The 21,028-nt window shown below is 42.0% G+C and overlaps 2 protein-coding genes across 5 annotated transcripts; one reads left to right on the top strand and one right to left on the bottom strand.

Moving 5' to 3' along the window:
• Positions 1-37: 37 nt before the first annotated feature.
• On the bottom strand, positions 38-11,848 carry LOC115171261 (next to BRCA1 gene 1 protein). 3 transcript variants are annotated; one of them, XM_029727899.1, is made up of 20 exons: positions 11,605-11,847; positions 9,258-9,320; positions 9,150-9,168; positions 9,018-9,040; positions 8,696-8,881; positions 7,453-7,530; positions 7,098-7,294; positions 6,643-6,768; positions 6,159-6,362; positions 5,787-5,946; positions 5,348-5,617; positions 4,988-5,195; positions 4,611-4,865; positions 4,350-4,511; positions 3,808-4,225; positions 3,604-3,686; positions 3,140-3,215; positions 2,862-2,958; positions 2,505-2,659; positions 38-2,391 (listed from the first exon to the last, which is right to left on the bottom strand). In XM_029727899.1, coding segments are annotated over exons 1-20 (2,883 nt in total). In that variant the 5' UTR covers positions 11,707-11,847; the 3' UTR covers positions 38-2,390. The 3 variants fall into 3 exon arrangements, 2 of the variants coding, with proteins under 2 accessions (XP_029583759.1, XP_029583758.1); XM_029727898.1 differs by having other exon boundaries at positions 38-2,659; XR_003871166.1 differs by lacking the exon at positions 38-2,391 and having other exon boundaries at positions 2,520-2,659; positions 3,117-3,215; positions 11,605-11,848.
• A 62-nt stretch (positions 11,849-11,910) lies between these two features.
• LOC115171262 (proteasome activator complex subunit 3) lies at positions 11,911-17,590 on the top strand. 2 transcript variants are annotated; one of them, XM_029727901.1, is made up of 11 exons: positions 11,911-12,204; positions 12,753-12,785; positions 12,977-13,039; positions 14,421-14,525; positions 15,232-15,286; positions 15,531-15,646; positions 15,783-15,851; positions 16,014-16,081; positions 16,186-16,240; positions 16,326-16,412; positions 16,539-17,590. In XM_029727901.1, the coding sequence occupies exons 1-11, from the start codon at positions 12,160-12,162 to the stop codon at positions 16,617-16,619; spliced, it is 777 nt and encodes a 258-aa protein (XP_029583761.1). In that variant the 5' UTR covers positions 11,911-12,159; the 3' UTR covers positions 16,620-17,590. The 2 variants fall into 2 exon arrangements, with proteins under 2 accessions (XP_029583761.1, XP_029583762.1); XM_029727902.1 differs by lacking the exon at positions 11,911-12,204 and adding an exon at positions 12,302-12,451.
• Positions 17,591-21,028: the final 3,438 nt, after the last annotated feature.

Genomic DNA, 21,028 nt, shown 5'->3' with positions numbered 1-21,028 from the left:
AATCACACTGTTTCTGACCTCCATTAACCGGCCATCATTTCTGACATGTAGTTTTCCACGGTGGGAAAAGCTTACTTTAATTCAAAAGACCACAATCCTTATTGTCCTTGAATTCAGTTTCTCCTTGACACCCTAAAAGTTGACTCATAAGTGGCAATAAATCAGATACCATCACCTGGTAGGAGTGTACATTTTAGTCATTTAGCAGACACTTATCCTTTGGTAAGACAAACCCTAAGAACCATTAAGACTAAACTATACCAAAATAGGGTTGATTCAAAGTTTTTTTTTGTATTAATGATTTTTACCAATATCCATTTGCTACATTATGACTGACCACTAAGTGTTAATTCTTTTTCACAATGCTCACAACCCTGTCAAGTTCCCCTTAGTGTACAAGACATAAGCAAACCTTTCCAGTATCTTTTCTTCAAATATAAACATATTAGAACAGTGGAAATTCAAAGATTACCTCCTAGGATTACCTGAAACACATTAGCATCTCCATATTGGAAAATAATAAAAGCATTTCAAACTTGTTACATACTGCTTGATTTCAGTTTAAGTTTTGAAAGAACTTGACGTACATTTTTTTAAAAGAATGATACCAAGTGGAAAAAATGATACCAAGTTTAAAGAATGATACCAAGTGGAAAAAATGATACCAAGTGGAAAAAATGATACCAAGTTTAAAGAATAAAACCAAGTGGAAAAAATGATACCAAGTTTAAAGAATAAAACCAAGTGGAAAAAATGATACCAAGTTTAAAGAATGATACCAAGTGGAAAAAAATGATACCAAGTTTAAAGAATGATACCAAGTGGAAAAAAATGATACCAAGTTTAAAGAATAAAACCAAGTGGAAAAAAAATGATACCAAGTTTAAAGAATAAAACCAAGTGGAAAAAATGATACCAAGTTTAAAGAATGATACCAAGTGGAAAAAAATGATACCAAGTTTAAAGAATGATACCAAGTTTAAAGAATGATACCAAGTGGAAAAAAATGATACCAAGTTTAAAGAATGATACCAAGTGGAAAAAAATGATACCAAATTTAAAGAATGATACCAAGTGGAAAAAAATCATACCAAGTTTAAAGAATAAAACCAAGTGGAAAAAAATGATACCAAGTTTAAAGAATAAAACCAAGTGGAAAAAATGATACCAAGTTTAAAGAATGATACCAAGTGGAACGAGTCAATGCTTTTGATATTTCATGATCACCAGGCCCCCTGTATGGTTCTGTATGGTCCCTCTGAGGACAATATAGAGCAGATTGAAGACATTTTGTAAAAGAGGCTAATTCATTTCTTGATAAAATCCCTTCAACAGGATCTTAAAAATTATAATGTCCTTCACTTCTTAAGCAGCTAGTATTTTGGGTTTGCATCAATATTTATGTCTTCCATGTGCAACAACAACAAAACACATTTGTATATTATATTTACATGATTTTTCTTTTTAAACCCAAATATACTCCTAGTTAAGAATGGTGATTAATATACCCTATCAAAATGGAATTAAATGGAGTGCATCAATGTAATGGTCCTCATTTCAAAAATACTTAATGTGTACACAATTACGCACAAATATACATAGCATGTTGTCAGCCATGGCGCGACATCACAGAAAGTAGGGGAATGATTATCTTCAATCAATAAGACACACATATGTCTACAGTACGCCGATACTTTGAACAGTTAAGCTGAGAAAGGTTTAAGCATGTGGGCGTGTGTGTGTGTTTAATTGCTGTGATCTGAAAGAAGCATAGCATTCTCCAACACTGACAGTCATTCACACTTGGAACGAGGACCTGACGTATCCACTATTCAAACACTCTATGAAGTTGATTAACTTCATACAATGTTGACTATTGCCACAGCTTATCATATCGTAAGACCTATATGGTTCTGGCTCTCTGTGATAAATATTACACCCAACACCCCTTCAGCTAAACTTACACATACTGTAACTCTTGTTGAATATACCTGGTCTATGGCTGCATATTCAGCCTGTATTCCAATCTATGACTATACTGTTTAACAGGAATGGCTCGGCGATAGCAACTTGTGATATGTTTGCCATTTGTTACCACAGCAATGAAGGTGTTCTCCTGGAAAGAGTAGCCCACCTCATCCACCCCCCTTCAGTCTCCCCCTTTCCTATGCAAAAGCTAACAGCCAGAAACGGCCATGTTAAATGATTCTACATACATACATACATACATACATACATACATACATACATACATACATACATACATACATACATACATACATACATACATACATACATACAGTAGCTATTTGATAGTCTAAATATCCCAAAGTCCGTGGGAATGTCTCTTTAGGTCATAATCAGGATACCTCCTGTCAACTTGGACCAAATCTAAAAGAGAGGAAGAAGAGACAAGAGGTCAAAGCGGCAGAGGTTACACCCATGACGCCACCCCAGCTCCTCCTCCTCCTCCTCCTCCCTCTCCTCAGTAGCGGGTGGAGTACCAGTCATTGTCGGTCATCTGGACCAGTTCATTGACCACGTCCAGCAGGTTGTAGTTGTGTTTCTTCAGCAGCCGCTGGTTGAGCGGCCGGTCACCAAAGCCCATCTCCACCAGCACCCCCATCATGGTGTCCTGGGTGGCTCCATCCACTGGGGGCTGCAGGAAGGACAGCATACTGTTTAAAATACACCTCCTAGATACTAACTTGTCAGTAATGACATGCTAAAGTAGCCTTACAATGGTGGCATTCCAGTTCGATGTCTCAACCACCACGATATAGCAATCTTCTGAGATTGCAAAAAGGATGACCTTGAATTCTATCATTAACAGCACTGTAGGAAGTGAATGTAGGACTGACCTGCACTGGGCCAGGCTGCCCAGTGAACAGAGCCTTGTAGGCGGATGCTGCGACAGACAGGGCTCCTTTCACCAGGCCTCCAGTGATGCCTGGGTGGCTAGAAGGAACAAGACCGACAGAGAGGGCCAGGGAGTGAGTCTTACGGACACCATTTTGGTTCTGGTCAGCCAACACTAATATCATTAAAATTGACATTCCACTTTAACAATCTCTTTAACAAGAGAGATCTCGGAAAATATTAGCATCTGAACTGACTGAGTTGCACATCAGGGTCCCACCTAGGGTCTTCGGAGTTGTCTTCTGAGTCACCAGAAGCAGATGGACTGTCTGGTTGGCTGTCTGGCTGCTTGGAACCTTTCAGACACAACCACAGAGATGACTGGTTGGTTATGTTCTGGGAAAAGGATATACCGTATGCTCATATGGATAAGTTGTAGAGCTCTAGAGGGGAGTGTATAGAAGGTGCTCTTTGACAAGAATGACTACAAGCAGACCTCTACTCCATAGCCACTGATCTAGTGCTTAGCACTTGTGTTTGTTAGAACCAAGAAGACATTGTACTTTTGATATTACCACTGAATGATCAGATGGCAAAAAGGCACTGCAGCAAGCAGAAAACATTATTACTGTTAGGGCATTGTCGTCAGTTAGGCCCAACTGCCTTTATGTGACGAGCAAAAACACTTTGTTTCCTTTAGTTGCTAGAACTACTGTTCAGTATGTGACCGTGTGTGTTCCTTACCATCCTCTGACTCCCCCTGCTGGTAGACCTCAGTCCTGTCCAGGGACTCTGCTACTGCCTCGGTCTGATCATTGCGGTCTAGGCTGAAGACAACACCAACAATATATGTCTACATTTTGGAACATCTCAGGAATTTGGCACTGTCAAAATGTGTAATAGCACTGTAAACCTATTTCCAAGCACAGCTGGCCCATGGTTTCTCACCTGGGTGTAAGAGCTGAGTTGAGCCGAGGGGGTGCCACCACCACAGGGGTTAGGGGCACAGCGTCCAACGTCTGGGAGGTGCACAGCATATCGTTAGCGCTGCTGGAGCCTGAAACCGTCTCTTCTGCTTCATCTTGCTCCCCCTCGGGAGTGGTACGGCCCTGGTGGTCGGGGTCTGTGGGCGTGTCGGGGGCGTCGCCAGGCTGGGAGAGGGCGGAGCTGTACATGGACTCACCCAGCGGGCGGCTGGTGTCAAAGCAGTCAGGGAGGATGATGATGTAATCCTCGGATGAGGCTGAGGAGGAACGGCTGCGGGCGACTCTGTTCCCCTCTGTCAACTCTCCTTTATCTTCGCCCTTGTCTTCGTCCGCTCTGGCGTCCACGCAGATGCTCTCGATGTCTGACTCCAGTCCCTCATCTGCAAACGGTCAAACTATTTAATTGTTGTTTTTTACCTGACAACAGGGCCCAGATTTGAGCTCAAGTAGTTTTTATCAACCAATCAACTAATTAAAAACAGGAGGATAAGTTGGGCCAATCACCTGGCATCATCAGCTCTGGTATAGCCAACTGGGGTGGTGCTAGGGCTGGGGCCATGGGGGATATGTCCCGGGATTTCTCCGACCTCACCTCCAAACGCTTCTCAACACCTTTCCCTTTAAGAGAAGAGGAGGCGGAGCCACCTTGGGCTGCTGGGCGGACCACTGTGAAGATCAGGGAAAGGAATTTTGGTTACACAATGTTATGGCCCTTAATCTGGTATTAACATAGGCTTAATATGGAACTAATTAATAAAAACTCACCTTTGCAGGGGCAGTTCCCACGCAGGGGTGTGTGGTCTGGGGCCTCCTCCAGTGTGAGCGAGCGCATCACCGTCTCACACACAAACTGAGTCCCGCTGATATCCTCCTCTCCCTCCTCCTGGGCTGGAACCCGGCCCCCCTCCGCCCCTGGCCCCAGGCCCTGATGGGCCTCTGCTTCCTCCTGGATCAACCCCAGGGTGGGCTTCTCCTGCAGGGGACCGTCATGAGGCAGTGGGGATATGCACGGGGTCATATCTGTGTGGAAGAGAGAGAAAATGAGAGAGAAATTCAGAAAAGAGACGGAGAGACCCTAAGTGCAGTCAACTGATTAGGAACACCCTGCAGATTTAGCATGTGAATAGCAATGGAAGGCTTACCTGCCGGGGTGTTGTTGGGCACACTCTCTAGTTCCTGAACAATGTTGATGTCCAGCAGCTCAAAGGAGAGTAAGTCCTGGGCTGTGAGCAGGTCCACAGAGGGAATGTAGTATTCTCGTTCGTCTTGGTCCACTGACATGAGTGCTTGGTCCCTAGAGGCTGCAGCACAAGACTTACCACCCTTATCTGTGGAGAGGGGGTTCTTCCCCTGTAGAGCACCAGCAGATCAAAATAAATGTTACCCAGACAGAATACATACTTAACTGAGATTACTACCATCTTTTCCAAAGAACTACAGCATTGTATAGCAGTTTGGGATTGGCCACTGAGAACCAAAGTCAAGAGGGTGGGTGGACTTGCCTGAGGGGTGACGCAGGGCGACACCAGCACGCCATCTGCCATCACGGCTGCAGGGGCCAGGGGGTCCACCACAATGCTGCACCAGACGCGAGGGCCAAACTGCTCCCCACCGTGTGCCAGACGCCAGTGGGAGGTGTATGAGCCTTCCAGGGCCGGGGCGCATAGTGCCACGCTTACCACGCCCACCTGACCTGGCTGCAGGAAAGGCACAGCCACCTCACGCCAGCGGTCGCTCGACGCCACCGCCAGATTCCCCCACATGAACTTCAGCTGAGAAGGAGATGGGGTAGAGAGAGAGAGAGGGGAGGGAGAGAAAGGCATAATATTGACAGTCTAACTCTCATCGTCGTGTCCTCTCTTTCTGCTAAGATTACTGTGGCTGTCAATGGTAACCTCATAATGTGCATATCCCAGGTGCATCCTCATCCCATAATAGTACCTTGGTCTCAGAGCTCCAGCTAACGCTGCCAGTGTTTCTCATCTTCCAGTACTTGATGAACTTGGTGCCCGGGCGAAGACGAGTCCCATCAGGCAGGTTCTCGTCCAGGAACAGGGCCGTCATGGCTGGCACCACCAGAGGGCAGGGCCGCTTGGGACGCCTGGGGAACAAAGCGCCAAAATACACTATTAAACCACAGAACATCTCTCTCCAAAGCACAACTCTCTCTGTCCCTCCTTTTGACAGCAGTCGAACTACAGAGACAAGACCTGTGCCTCTCACTGATTTGACCTCAAGATACACTGAATAACAAGCCTTGCAAGCAGTATCTACTTTCATCTAATTTTGGTGAACTGTCCCTTTAAGACGTACTCTGGGCTGTTGGCCTGGGTGGCCCTAGGTTGGAGTAGGACGGGGGAGGAGCTCCCGTCGCCAGCGGCACTCCACTGCAGGCCCCTCCTTTCCATCTTCAGCTGCTTCCTGATCTCCTTTACCTCCGCCTTCAGCTGACGCTTCTCAGCCTTCAGACGCTGCTTCTCTGCCTTACGGAAGCTCCGGTCCCCTCGCCGGTAGAACCTGGGGACGAGGTAGGGAAGGGGAGAATGCAAGGGTTTCTGATTGGCCATCATAGGACAGATACAGTTCTGACAACTTTCTGATGACAATGATCATTGTAGGATTGAAAATTACAAACACAAAACAACCCCCAAAATGGAGAGTAATTTCTCATATCAAACCATAGCAGCCCCATAAACAAGAATTCATTAACATTGACACCCCATAAGCATTAAAGGAGGTTCCAAAAAGTGAATATGTAACTGTTACAATATGTAATATTTTCCAACCCTGGTCTTACCTGCTGTGGTCTGGGGCTGGTGAGCCGTGCTCAGGGATGGAGAGGGGTGTTCTGGCTCTCACCAGGTTGTGGCTGGGGTCATGGGAGAAGCTGCAGGGCTCACACAGTGTGCAGGATGTACACACACTGGGAAAAAGAAACCAGACATTCAGGGAGCGGCACACCAAACAAAGGGCCTTCTGATTATTTTAAACTGATCTTAGGTGTCGCATACTGAAGAAATGGAAACGACAACTGATCGAAGGAATTCGTTTGTTTTGGAGCAACACAATGCATGTTGGAGGCACTAAATTAAAAGTATGTGGGAGTAGGCTATTTACAAAAACATGTAAGAAATATCTGATTACATTGGTGTTTATTTACCTTGACGCACATTTTAACTAATTCACATTTGTCAATGTCCTCCCTAGTCTCTCTCTGAGCCACCTCTCTTCTCCTCCTCCTCCCCTTCTCACCTGCACTGGTATCCTCCCCCAGCGGTCTGGCCCCGGCAGCTGCTGCAGGCAGGGGTGGAACTAGGACCCCCAGGCAGGGTGGAGGAGGTCACCTCAGGGATCTGGGCCTCAGCCCCAATGGGCTTGTGGATGCAGCACTGGCCTGAGAACTCCCGACAGATTTTCTCCACTGCCTCCCTCACTACTTGGTCTTTGAACTGGATGACAAGAGTTTGGGTTACTGGTTAGCTAGTTAGCTTAATTTCATCTATAAAATATACACATACAACCATAAATTTCAAGGTTAAGTGGTATGATTCTAAATAGTACATTCATTGAAGATAAAACCACAGTAATTTCCAAATCATGTCCTCACCTTCTCCATGTAAGATGTAAACCATGCTGGAGGTGTCTTATCTTCCTCTTTGGTCCCCTTTAGTTCTTTCATGATCACCTTGGAAACCAAAGTAGAAACACATCGGTGAGAAATCAGACAAATAAGCCATATTTATTTTAGGACACGCAATGACTTAGTTTGGTCTTTACTTGTATTAAATGAATACCTAATGACACAAAGGCTCATTCAATTTGAAAGAATTAGCTATATAAAGTAATCGTGCTGAGCGATTAGTAATTCGAGGTCGATTCGATTGTGGTTCGATTATAAAAACAACAACATGAAATACACTATGCATTATGTGGGTTGAATGCTGTAACACAGAATAAAGCAATTAATACAAATCCCATGAAGGTAGTGACTGTCCATTACTGCTTATCAACCATCATTTATTCACCGAACTTTAATAAAATATTGCAGTTGTTGTGTATATTACATTTGTTTTATTTGATTACTTTTATTTCATTCCAAGTCATCTCTTCTCTATATAGCTGCTGCCTATGCAGTCTGACAAAATCTAAAACTGTAGTTCTTCAAAGTAAATAAAGCATAATTTTATGACTTCTGAATAGCAACTACCACTCACTTTGTGTATTTTCTGGTAGAGATACCTCACGAAGCAACAGCTGCTCTCTATATCACCTCACGCAATCGATTATGGTCATTGTAGTTAATTACCACATTTTATGCGCTAAACTATGTAGAGCATTGGCCTGTTGGAATGTACAACTGCCTACTACATCACACAGTTCAGGCTGGATCTAATTTATCTCTAGAGAAACTGTGAGATGTGCGCACTGAGCGAAATGGATTTCAAATAAATAACTAAATAAATATAAGGTACAAAACATATATATTTTTTTGTACCTTTATTTAACTAGGCAAGTCAGTTAAGAACAAATTCTTATATTACAATGATGGCCTACCCCGGCCAAACCCTCCCCTAACCCGGACGACACTGGGCCAATTGTGCACCGCCCTATGGGACTCACGAACACGGCCAGTTGTGATACAGCCCGGGATCGAACCTGGGTCTGTAGTGACACCTCTAGCACTGCGAGGCAGTGCCTTGGACCTCTGCACCACTCGGTCCCTATAATTTAACCAACATCGGTCAATTAGTTGTTTAAAAACCGAAACATAACCAAAATGTTGGTTAATCGCTCAGCACTATTAAGTAGGAAGTATACAGTAGTGTGTATATCTATAGCTCTGTCCTTACCATGCTCTGTTCGGGGACAGCAGCCTGGACCTTCCGGCTCACCACTTGAGCCAGGGTTGGGCAGTGCTGTGGGGGACGGAACCCTCTCTTGGGCTCCCCTCCACTGGCCTTGGCCGGCACACGCGTGGGCTGACCCCTGGTCTCATACACATTCATGTGCAGCCGGTTCCCTTGCCTGGATGCACTCTGATAAAATCAACATAGAGGAATGATGGTTCATGTATTGCTTTGTTACTTGAAGGCGTATTTTGAATCCTGCCTCAGGTAACAGTCATCATAAGGCCTAAATAGGGACAGGAGTCAGATAGAAGTTACCACCTACCTTTAATGCCTCCTCATACTCCACTAGAAGAGGAAAAATATCATTATTGAACATGTTACATTGAACAACTAACTCATATTATGTTTGGTACAAAACATAATACAATATTATGTTTGGTGCTTTACTACTCACTTTGGCTGTTTATGGACACCTGAAACACAAAACGGAAATGTATTGCAACAACATTGTAATAGCATTATATTACCATTCCCAACAAATTAACTCTTTGCTCTCACTCACCTCTTCATTCTCCTCATCAAAATAAGTAACTTGTAGATTACACAGGCCAAAGGACCGTTTCACCTGTAGACAAAAGACACAATCTAAAAACCAACCAGTGTATTACATGACTTAGCAAGTTGTTTCTCAGACAAAGGACAGGCGCCTCCAAATGACATAAAAGTGATCATTTTAAGGAGCCAAAAATCAATCATGTTATCACGGTTATATTTATGCTATGCCGTAGTATCCCATATTTGCTAATTGAATGAACAATCAGGGCTATGATGTGGCATATGATGCCTGAAAGGAAAATTGACTGGTCTCCTTGAAGGCAATGCCATGGCAACATAGAGACACAATGGCAATACCAATGAGGATGAACTCTGTGACTGGTGACTGGACAGCGGAGTGACAATGGAGTCTGAGCTTGCTGCTGCCAGGAGATTCAGAGGAAAACAGTCTCATAAGCTCTCCTTATAGGAAAAACAACAACTGGCATCCACCATTCACCTTGCACTCACTGAAATTAAGATTTCCCATTTTACTGTGGGAAGAGAGAGAATTCAGCCCATTGCAAGATATTTTATTGGCTTGCTTTGGAAAGTGACACATCTTCGCATAAGGGGACGTTGTCAGATGAGGTGGCTTGGCTCAAATGTTTATTTTGACATCATATGGCAGGGCTGTTAAATCCTGGATTGAGAGACGGAAGCCTCAAGTGTCATAAGCCAGACTCGCCCTCGAATCAATACCCTCCACATACTGACGTCAAAAAGAGAATAGTACTAACATGAACCAAGCTATCATAGGCGAGTAATATGTTCTGTTATTGTATTTATGAAAAGGAAATGAGAACCGCAGAGAACTAGCAACATTAACTGTAGCATGCAGTGTAGCCCTCCATCTCAATAGGCTGACTTTTGTCAATAAAGTGTAACTGGGTTAAATATGAATTAATCCCAAAATGATGCAACTGAATAATAGATGATAATGGGGCATTTTTTACCTTTATTTAACTAGGCAAGTCAGTTAAGAACAAATTATTATTTACAATGATGGCCTACCAAAAGGCCTCCTGTGGGGATGGGGCTGGGATTATTTAATTGTTTTAATATAGGACAAAACACACATCACGACGAGACAACACAACACTACATAAAGAGAGACCTAAGACAACAACATAGCATGGTAGCAACACAACATGACAACAACATGGTAGCAGCACAAAACAGGGTACAAACATTATTGGGCACAGACAACAGCACAAAGGGCAAGAAGGTAGAGACAACAATACATCACGCAAAGCAGCCACAAACACCAGTAAGATTGTCCATGAGTAGATAGGTTCTGCTTGTAGTCTATTTCGACAGCCACGGCTTCAAGCGCTCATTTCAAGAATTTCACTCATTTCACTGGTCGTCCTTACTGTTGTTGTTACCATTGACATGTCATATGGAACAAACTGCAAAAATCACTAAAGCTGGAGACTCTTACCTCCCTCACTAGCTTTAAGCACCAGCTGTCAGAGCAGCTCACAGATCACTGCACCTGTACATAGCTCATCTGTAAATAGCCCATCCAATCAACCTCATCCCCATACTGTATTTATTTATCTTGCTCTTTTGCACCCCAGTATCTCTACTTTCACATTCATCTTCTGCATATTCTACCATTCCAGTGTTTAATTGCTATATTGGAATTACTTGGCCACCATGGCCTATTTATTGCCTTACCTCTCTTATCCTACCTCATTTGCACATACTGTATATAGACTTTTCTACTGTATTATTGATTGTATGTCTGTTTATTCCATGTGTAACTCTGTGTTGTTGTATGTGTCGAACTGCTTTTCTTTATCTTGGCCAGGTCGCAGTTGTAAATGAGAACTTGTTCTCAACTAGCCTACCTGGTTAAATAAAGGTGAAGTAAAAATGTATACTCATCTACGTGGATGCCCTCTGCAGGGCAGGCAATACATTCATGTCTAATGTATCTTCAGCAAAATGTAGGCCTATTGTAATATATACACTTTTATAAATATCAGCGCCTCTTATTTTAGCATTGCTCGATATTATGTTGTTGCGACTGGGATGTTGTTGTGGTATTGATATTCTGTTCTTTTAGATCGCTAGCTACTGTAACTACTAGCTAACATTAGGCCCTAATTGTTCAATACTGGATTGTCATAGCTAGAACAATGTTCTTAACTACAGGGTATCATTCATTTATACAAGGTATACAACATTTAGCAAATAAGCGACCGGCGATCGATGGTTGATAGCTTTAGTTTCAGTAACAGCCTACCGTAAACGTATGCCAAGATGAATGCTGCTATGAAAACACCAGCGTCGTTATCCTTGCTTACCATGGCCTCCATTGACTCCCAACTCTTCGTCTCCGAACCTGACAGGAGAAAATTCTTCGCATTCCCCCTGAAATTCACCTTCAAATTGATGTAGAAGTCCATTGCTCCTTGTTTCTATGAATTAAAACATATCAAGGAAAACAAAAATGAATCACTATTGCTGCGATAAATACAGATAGTGTGCCTTTATGGTATGTGACTTATCCGGATGAGGCGTATTTTCTGTTTACATCATCAGCTATGTAAACACACCCATATGATCACGTGACAGAAACGCATATTTGAATCAATGCTGCGCAAAAATAAACACGGACACACCGTTAATGTAATACACGGACGTAACTTTTTTTTGGATCAGTATATTATCTTGTATTTTAAAAATAATCCACGAGAAAAATAGCTAGTGATACTTTTTCTTTGGTCCACGTGGTTGTTTTACGAGTCGCATCTTGTCTACGTCATAACTTGATTTCGAAGCAGTGTGCGGCAAAAGCAACGAGCCACTTAAAACCTTTTTTGTTTGTTTATATCAGTTAATTTGATTTATTTCAAATTATGTCTTCAAAAGGCATTAAGGTAGACAATGACCTCAAAACGAAGGTAATTTTTTCACAATTACTTTGACGCAGAAGTTGAATAATTGAGAATCCTTGCCAGGCCTAGCTAGGGAGGTTAGCTACATTTTGCTCATTGCTTATAGTAGCTAGCTACGTTATTAGCACAACATCATCTATGAATGTTCTATTAGAAAATCTGAGCTCAGTCAAGTGGTGTTTATCTATCCTGTTGAGACTGGACAGTACCGGTTTGTTTGTCTACAGTATCCCGCATCACACTTATGCACGAGGTATGTCTTTTTCTGCAGAAACAGCAACGTTAGTTAGTACGTTAGTAACTAAATATTTCCCACTTCATCCACTGTAACACTACCAGTTCTTGGGGAGAAAAATTAGCATATGTACAAATTTAACTAGATAGGTCGCCTGCTAGCTACAGATAAAGACACGACGGGAAAAAACGTATTGTGTTAAGGACAGCTGCTTCCATCAAATGACACGTGGTGTGATTGTACTGTTATTCAGCATGGTTTTTCTTTCACATGTCACAAGATGTGTTCGAAAAGGGTTATTATTATTATTTTCTAATAGGTGGACGCCTTCAGAGAGCGGATCACGGGTGAGGTGAGTATCAATATTATGTCAATATGTTCTTATTTTAGATGGTTCTAGTCTTCTATTTCACAAATTTGACCAACAACCACAAATAACTATAAATCAAAAACCACAAATAACTGTTTGGAGGCATCATGTATATACTGATGCTGGTGCACACGTGATCATTGATAAAAAAAAATAACTTTGTTCTTTACTAGGCTGAAAACCTGGTCGCAGACTTTTTCCCCAAAAAGTTGCTGGAACTTGACAGCTTTCTGAAGGTAATCATATTCTAATAACAGGGATTCTATTGTTGTACATTTCATTGTCAAAATAGAACATAGGTTAACCCAGAGCCCCTTAAGTACTCTGTCACAGCTGACATGATGTGTTGTCAGCTGTGATGTGTTGCCCTTGTTGTCCTGGCACCACCCTTGTTGTCCTGGCACCACCCTTGTTGTCCTGGCACCACCCTTGTTGTCCTGGCACCACCCTTGTTGTCCTGGCAGTGTGATGCCAGGACAACAACTTCTCCCTCATCTGCGAGGCAAAGGAGCTGATCATGGACTACATGAAAGGAGGGCCGAGCACGCTTCCATCGATGTGGCTGTAGTGGAGCGGGTTGAGAGCCTGAAGTTCCTGTGTCCATATCACTAATTAACATGGTCCACACTTGAGCTGGGACAATAAACTGAAAATGATCAACACCAATCACAAGAATTTTGCTGATATCAATCATTATGATAAGTAGCCTATAATAGAGAAATTTGAAGTTAAATGCATTTGCTAATATGGGGGATTGTTAATGGGACAGTTGATGGCTACAACCATCAAACCAGTAGTAGATAATAAAAAATAAACTAGTGCACATTATAACTTATCGTTATTGCATCAATTCAGGCAATTTATTGTACTATGGATTTTTGTCAATATCACCCAGCTCTACTCCACACACACCAACACATTCGTGAGGAAGGCATGACAATGCCTCTTCCCCATTTAGGAGGCTGAAAATATTTGGCATGGACCCTCGGATACTCAAAGTTCTACAGCTGCACTATTGAGAGCATCTTGGCTGGCTGCCTCACTGCTTGGTATGGCAATGGCTAGGCATCCAACCCAAGCACTGGGTCATACGCACTACCTTTCAGGGCCTCAATACCAGGCGGTGTCAGAGGAAGGCCCTAAAAAATTGTCAAGTGCTCCAGCCACCCAAGTCAGACTGTTCTCTCAGCTACCACACGGCAAGCGGTACCGATGCACCAAGTCTGGAACCAATAGGACCCTGAACAGATTCTACCACCAAGCCATAAGATTGTTAAATAGTTAACCAAATAGCTACCTGGACTATATGCATTGAACCTTTTTCACTCTCTTTTGACTCATCACATACACTGCTGCTACTGTTTATCTATCTTGTTGCCTAGTCACTTTACCCCTACGTATATGTACATATCTACCGCAATTACCTCGTAACCCTGCACATCCAGTCAGTGTAGCCAAGTTATCGTTACTCATTGTGTAATTATTCCACGCTGTATTATTTTTCAATTTCTCTCTGCATTGTTGGGAAGGGCCCGTAAGCATTTCACTGTTAGTCTACACCTTGTTTACGAAGCATGTGACAAATACACTTTGATTTAATTTCTTCATCCTTTCCAGGAGCCCATTTTGAATGTCGCAGACCTGAAAGAGATCCACTCAGAGATAAATGTCAAAGTACCAGACCCAATCATTCTCAACAATAGCCATGATGGAGTAGATGTGGTAAGTTCATGGATTTTCATTTGCATCAAATCAGTATCATGAAAGTGTATACATTCAATACCAAACATGATTTTGTCAATTACATGTTTAATTTTTTTTATTTAACTAGGCAAGTCAGTTAAATAAGATTTTTTTTCTTACAATGGCGGCCTAGTGGGTTAACTGCCTTGTTCAGGGGCAGAATAATAGATTTTTACCTTGTCAGCTCAGGGATTCAATCTAGCAACCTTTCGGTTACTGGCCCAATGCTCTAACCACTAGGCTACCTGCCTTCCCCATGGTTACAGGTAACACACCTGATTTAGCAAATCAGATCTTGATTGAAGACTATGAAAAGTAGAATCAGGAGTGTTACTGCTTGGCTGGAACAAAAACCTGCAACCACAGTTAGCTAGCATTTGTTTATATTGGTGCTGCCTAACAACTTCATTAGTCTGATCACAAGGGTATGTTCCACATCTGAAAAGAGACTACCCTGAACAAAGTGGAGGAGAGCCAACACCAGTAGTCTCTCACTCACTTTAACATAACACTGTGAAGGAATGTTAATGAGACACAAACAGAATGGCTCATTGACTCTCAGCAGGTCACTGTGCTCAAAGCACTTGACCATTACTGTTGAGGTAGAACAATGTCGAACCCCTTTGATCAAGGGAGACCTCTAACAGACATAATGCCTATGTTAACCCGAGGTTAATGTTTATAGCAAAATTCCAGAAAACGGAAAATGGAAGATGGACTAGAAGATGATAACTGTCAAGGTAAACCCTACTGCCTGTTGTCATGCCATTTAATACTTGCATAATAAGTCTGATGGCATTGCTGTACTGTAAAATACGCTTGTTAATATCTCAATGTCTGTCAATGCCGACTTATGCCAGAACCATTCATCTTCAATACATTTCTTGATAGAAGAGAATAGTAGACTACACTTGACTGATTTGCAGTATTCTATATTAGCTAGAAGCTGCTTGGATGTTTGACCTCTCAATCCCACCTCTCTAGATGGCCCCAAGGTGTTTGCCATGCCAGGGGGGATGATAAAAAGCAATGGCCAGCTGGTGGACCTGATCGAAAGAGTCAAGCCAGAAATAAGAACCCTCATAGAGAAATGCAACACAGTATGTACACACAAACACAGCCATTTTTCTTTGAGGGATTTATTTGATTGCTTTTTGAGTGTTCTCCAACTCTGAATTGCTTAGTGGAGATCTACTGTTAAGAAATGACTGTCTCATCTGTATGTCTCACTCTCAGGTCAAAATGTGGGTCCAGCTCTTAATCCCCAGAATAGAGGATGGTAACAACTTTGGTGTATCCATCCAGGTATTATACTTTCCCATCAATATGAGTGCAGAGACATGCACATTCACATGTCTAGCTTCTGGTCTACTTTTCCAAACATTAACAAATCTCCAACACTAGGGGGCAGTACTTGAGCTCTTTTGCCTTTCTGTCAGATGATGCTGGCCTTGTTTCTGTTTACAGGAGGAAACTGTTGCTGAGCTCAGGACTGTGGAAGGAGAGGCAGCCTCTTACCTGGACCAAATTTCCAGGTATGCCACAGTATACACTACCTTGTGTTTTTATTTACTTCACAAAAATCCCTTATGAATCTAAAACGGTTCCTTGGACTGTCTCAAACATTTGTTTTCAACAGGTATTACATCACCAGAGCGAAGCTAGTCTCAAAAATTACAAAGTACCCTCATGTGGTAAGTGTTAAGTGCATACTGTTTACATCCACATCCAATCTGCTGCCCTGAGTCCTCTTGTTGCTGACCATCTGTCTGTCTGCAGGAGGACTACCAGCGCACGGTGACTGAAATAGACGAGAAGGAATACATCAGCCTCAAGATCATTGTGTCAGAGCTGAGGAATCAATATGTGAGCAATACATGCACACAGTTCTGGCTCTGTTCAACCATGTTGTATTAACGTTATGTTGTTAGCCTGTCATGTTCTGGTGCAGATATTTGTTTACCGTAATAACCAAACCCCATCCGCTTGCAGGTGACATTACATGACATGATCCTGAAAAACATAGAGAAGATCAAGAGGCCACGAAGCAGCAACAATGAAGCCCTCTACTGAACACTCCACTTCTCCTTATCCTCTTCTCACCAACTCCTAGTAACAGCCACATTGGCAGCATTTAGATATATCAGAATTGGGCTGCCTTTTTTTCTCACTATTTATTCTTTTGACCAATCAGATAAGCTCTGAAAAGATCTGATGTGATTGGTCAAAAGACCAATTAATTAGTGGTAAAAAGCTCCAAATTGGATTGCCTGTGTGAATGCAGCCATTGACTGTAACAGGCTTTGTTCTGGACTATTATCATCAATTCCCTCAAGGTGGACTTCGAAAGAACCTACTTAGACATGTTCTGAAACATCCATGTTTCCAGGACTTGTGAGAAGGTTGTACCTTGATTATGGATTTTTCTCCATGTCGACCAATCAAGCGGGCTTGAACTGAACTCAAACATGGCCGGCCTCCACAAGGTTGGTAGGAGGTCAGATGAAACTTTTTGTGTCCTTGTTGTCCATGTCTGTGTGCTTGTAGTTTGTATGTCTTGTCAGGAAACCATCCTGGGAGTTTCACAGGTCTACTTTGTCTGTTTTTATCTTTAGTTTTGTTTTTAAGGAATTATTTTTAGGATTCTGAAGTGCTTGGTTGTAACTATAATTAGCTGTATGTGAGATTGTTGCTCTGGATAAGAGCGTCTGCTAAATGACTGAAATGAAATGAATTGTCAAGGTGAGTGTGTGGGAATGCTCAGTCTGCATTTTAGCTGTAGTGTAGCTTGCAGTCCTGTCAGTTATTTTAGTTATTTTGACTTAAGGGACTACTCACAAGTACATTGTGAAGGACTATAGTCTGTTTCCAGCACAATATGTAATGGCCATCTACTCCCACTCTGATCTTAAGAGTTTCAATTGTGTTAAAAGCCAGATCTGTAATGTCCTCATATCCCAGATGCTATGTGATAAGTGTCTTTACTGTATCTCTCCCTTAATTGTCATTTTGTTTTAAGAATAAATATTTTTACTTAATACAAATTCTTGAGAGAATGACATGGTTTCTCACCTATTGTATATGCTGAAACTGTTGGTGTGTCTCAAAGAGCTTGTGTAGTTGAATTCAAAATGATTAACCTCAGGATGAGGGGGCAAAATACTTATTAATAGCTAGGTTTCTATCTAATATGCCACAGATATTCATAGAAATGTGATCAAATCTGCATTTAAGAAAAAATGCATTTCCCCACTAGAGGTGTTTCCATCAGACACTTTTTTGGGGGGGATAAAAGGCTGCGTGATGGTTTCATGTACTGAATAAAGGTCAATGTGTTTCCGTGGCATTTTCCGCTCTACCGATAGTTTTGTCACGCAGTGTTGCGATAAATGACAAATTTGCTCAATCTGGTTCGCATGCTCTCTAGACAAGTTTGCTGATAGTGTACACTGGATAGGTTAGGTTATATGATAAGAGCAAGATAATTTGTTAATTGGCAGCTAAGCACCAATCATGTCACTAGCATACAAGTTAAGACCCTTGATTTTATTGGAAAGGTGCATCAAGTTAATCACTGTGCATTTTCAGCACCCTGTAGTGTAGACAACTGCATGCTTTACCAAGTTGCAGTGGGAGGACCACACATCATAGCAACGTGTGACTGCAAATTTACCTCAACATGATGATTATTCTATCAAATTGTGTAAGAAATCATTTCCACCGCAATTTGTCGCACAATAAATTTTACCGACACAAAGATCCCACCATGTCGTACAAAGAAATTGTTAATATTTACAAAATTGTAAGGACACATCCTGTTTCGATCACACTTGTGATGTATTTTTATACGGCAGGCCTTTACTCACATAAAAACTGTTGGATACATGGTTATAGGGTAACTTTAATCTACTACAGCGGTATTCAACTCTTACCCTAAGAGGTCTAGAGCCTGCTGGTTTTCTGTTATACTTGATCATTAATTGCACCCACCTGGTGTCCCAGGTCTAAATCGGTCCCTGATTAGAGGGGAACAATGGAAGAAAAGGGGGGGAAAAGCATTGGTATTGGCTTCGAGGTCCAGGGTTGAGTTTGAGGGCACTACACTACGCACTCAAGTAGTGGTGGTATTGAGATAGGGAAGTGCACCCAAGAGATAATGTATAACAGGCTAAATAATGGGAAATAATTTAGAATTGGCTGCTGGTTGGTCAAGGGCAGGGTTGTGTAGGTTACTTTCTAAATATAATCTGTTAAGTAATGTAATTTTGGGATTACCCAACCTCAGTAACGTAGTATGATTAATTTCAGTTTATTTTGGATTACTTTCCCCTTAGGGCATTAGAAGACGAAAAGGACACATCAAACGCATTTGGTGTGTCATCATTGTGGTCTCTGACTTGTGGTTAGACACTCAGGTGGAACAAATTTAAACTGGAGCATCGGTGTACACATCACTGACAAACTGAAATGGTCCACCCACACAGACAGTGTGGTGAAGAAGACGTGACAGCGCCTCTTCAACCTCAGGAGGCTAAAGAAATTTGCCTTAACACATAAAACCCTCACAAACTTTTATAGATGCACATTTGAGAGCATCCTGTCGGGCTGTATCACCGCCCACAACCGCAAAGCTCTCTAGAGGGTGGTGCGGTCTGCTAAACGCATTACCGGGGGAAACTTCCCGCACTCCTGGACACCTACAGCACTCGATGCCATAGGAAGGTCAAAAAGATCATCAAGGACACCAACTACCCGAGCCACTGCCTGTTCACCCCGCTATCATCCAGAAGGCGAGGTCAGTACAGGTGCATCAAAGCTGGGCCTGAGAGACTGAAAAACAGCTTCTATCTCAAGGCCATCAGACTACTAAACAGCCATCACTAGCACATCAGAGGTGGCTGCCTAAAGACATAGATTAGGAATCACTGGCCACTTTAACAATTTTCCGTATCTAGCATTACTCATCTCATATGCATAAACTGCACTCCACAATATTCTATGGTATCTTAGTCACTTTTAAATAGTTTACATATTGAATCACCCATTTCATATGTATATATTGTATTGTATATTACACCACTGACTGTTAAACAGCCATCTCCAGCACACCAGAGGCTGCTGCCTATAGACAGATTAGGAATCACTGGCCACTTTAATGTCTCCATATCTTGCATTACTCATCTCATATGTGTAAACTGTACTCTATACTATTCTACAGTATCTTAGTCACTTTAATTGTTTAAATATTGCATCACCCATCTCATATGTATATACTGTACTCTATACTATGCCACAGTATTTTAGTGCAATGCTGCTCTGACTTGTATATATATTCTTAATACATTCCTTACTTAGATGTACGTGTATTTTCGGAATATGTTGTGAAACTGTTAGATATTACTTGTTAGATATTACTGCACTGTCAGAGCTAGAAGCACAAGCATTTCTTTACACCCGCAATAACATCTGTTAAACACGTGTATGTGACCAATAAAATTAGATTTTAAGTAATAATCTCATTTTTTAAAAGTATCTAACCTGTTTACAATATTTTTGCTGGTAAAATAACTGATTAGTTACTTTTTTTTTGTATATAGTGAGAGTTTAGAGAGACATTGAGTCATCGGCACATGACATTACTGTATACAGAACAGTGGTTGTGTAGAGTAGCATTCGTGCCTGCTGAGATTTATTGTGCTCTTATATTTGATACAGTTGGTTCTTAAAGGCAAGCCTTGTCAGTGTGGTGTCGGGGTTACATCTGATCCTGACCTAAACACTGGTCCAATACATCCAATACAGCTGTAAATGCAATCCTTTGATGTGAATGTTGTTAATGAACTCTTAAAGGGAATGGTTGGTGTGGCTGGTCATCGCAGATAAAATGTGCACCTCTCACAATCGTTCCTATACCACTTTCTTCAGACCTTCCCTGCAAAGTGGTCGCTCAAGGAATGTATTCGTTAGTCAAATGGATATTGATAGTCCTTGGCATTGCCTCAGTGATGGGGAACATTGTTCTAGTATGGCTTAATACGAGAGATGTGACAGCAGTGCAACAATTCCCTGCTCAACCTCTCCATCCTATAATGGGTGAACACAACGAGCGCAGCGTTGTTTTTTCTGACCTATCTGCTGAGGAATATCGTTAAGTACGCGTTAAGTACGACTACATGGGCACAATTCCGGGCTTAAACATTTCGTACGATCCACAAACTATGCCTTTTGATGATTACTTTAATCGACTTTTCTCTGCCAAAGAAAGTGGATACGCTGCTCTACCTGGATGGCAATGGACCCAAGCCGGTGAGAGAGCCGAGGAGGGAGGTTTTCCATGGCACCATTGGATACATTAAAGACAGTGGTGGCAAAGTACCCAATTGTCATACTTGAGTAAAGGTATAGATACTGTACCTTAATGGAAAATTACTCAAGGAAAAGTGAGTCCCCAGTAAAATACTACTTGAGTCAAAGTCTAAAAG

The sequence above is a fragment of the Salmo trutta genome, chromosome 32 (assembly GCF_901001165.1).
Source record: "Salmo trutta chromosome 32, fSalTru1.1, whole genome shotgun sequence".
Classification (NCBI taxonomy): domain Eukaryota; kingdom Metazoa; phylum Chordata; class Actinopteri; order Salmoniformes; family Salmonidae; genus Salmo; species Salmo trutta.
This window is presented reverse-complemented; position numbering and strand designations above follow the sequence as displayed.

What these genes read in the sequence shown, in the direction of transcription:
- LOC115171261 (XM_029727898.1), bottom strand. Translation starts at nt 11,706, where the DNA reads ATGGACTTCTACATCAATTTGAAGGTGAATTTCAGGGGGAATGCGAAG. An exon ending in CTGTCCCCGAACAGAGCATG is followed by an intron (nt 7,531 to 8,695) that starts GTAAGGACAGAG and finishes TTGGTTTCCAAG; the next exon opens with GTGATCATGAAAGAACTAAA. An exon ending in TTACATCTTACATGGAGAAG is followed by an intron (nt 7,295 to 7,452) that starts GTGAGGACATGA and finishes CTTGTCATCCAG; the next exon opens with TTCAAAGACCAAGTAGTGAG.
- LOC115171262 (XM_029727901.1), top strand. Translation starts at nt 12,160, where the DNA reads ATGTCTTCAAAAGGCATTAAGGTAGACAATGACCTCAAAACGAAG. An exon ending in AGAAGATGATAACTGTCAAG is followed by an intron (nt 15,287 to 15,530) that starts GTAAACCCTACT and finishes CCACCTCTCTAG; the next exon opens with ATGGCCCCAAGGTGTTTGCC. An exon ending in TACCTGGACCAAATTTCCAG is followed by an intron (nt 16,082 to 16,185) that starts GTATGCCACAGT and finishes TGTTTTCAACAG; the next exon opens with GTATTACATCACCAGAGCGA.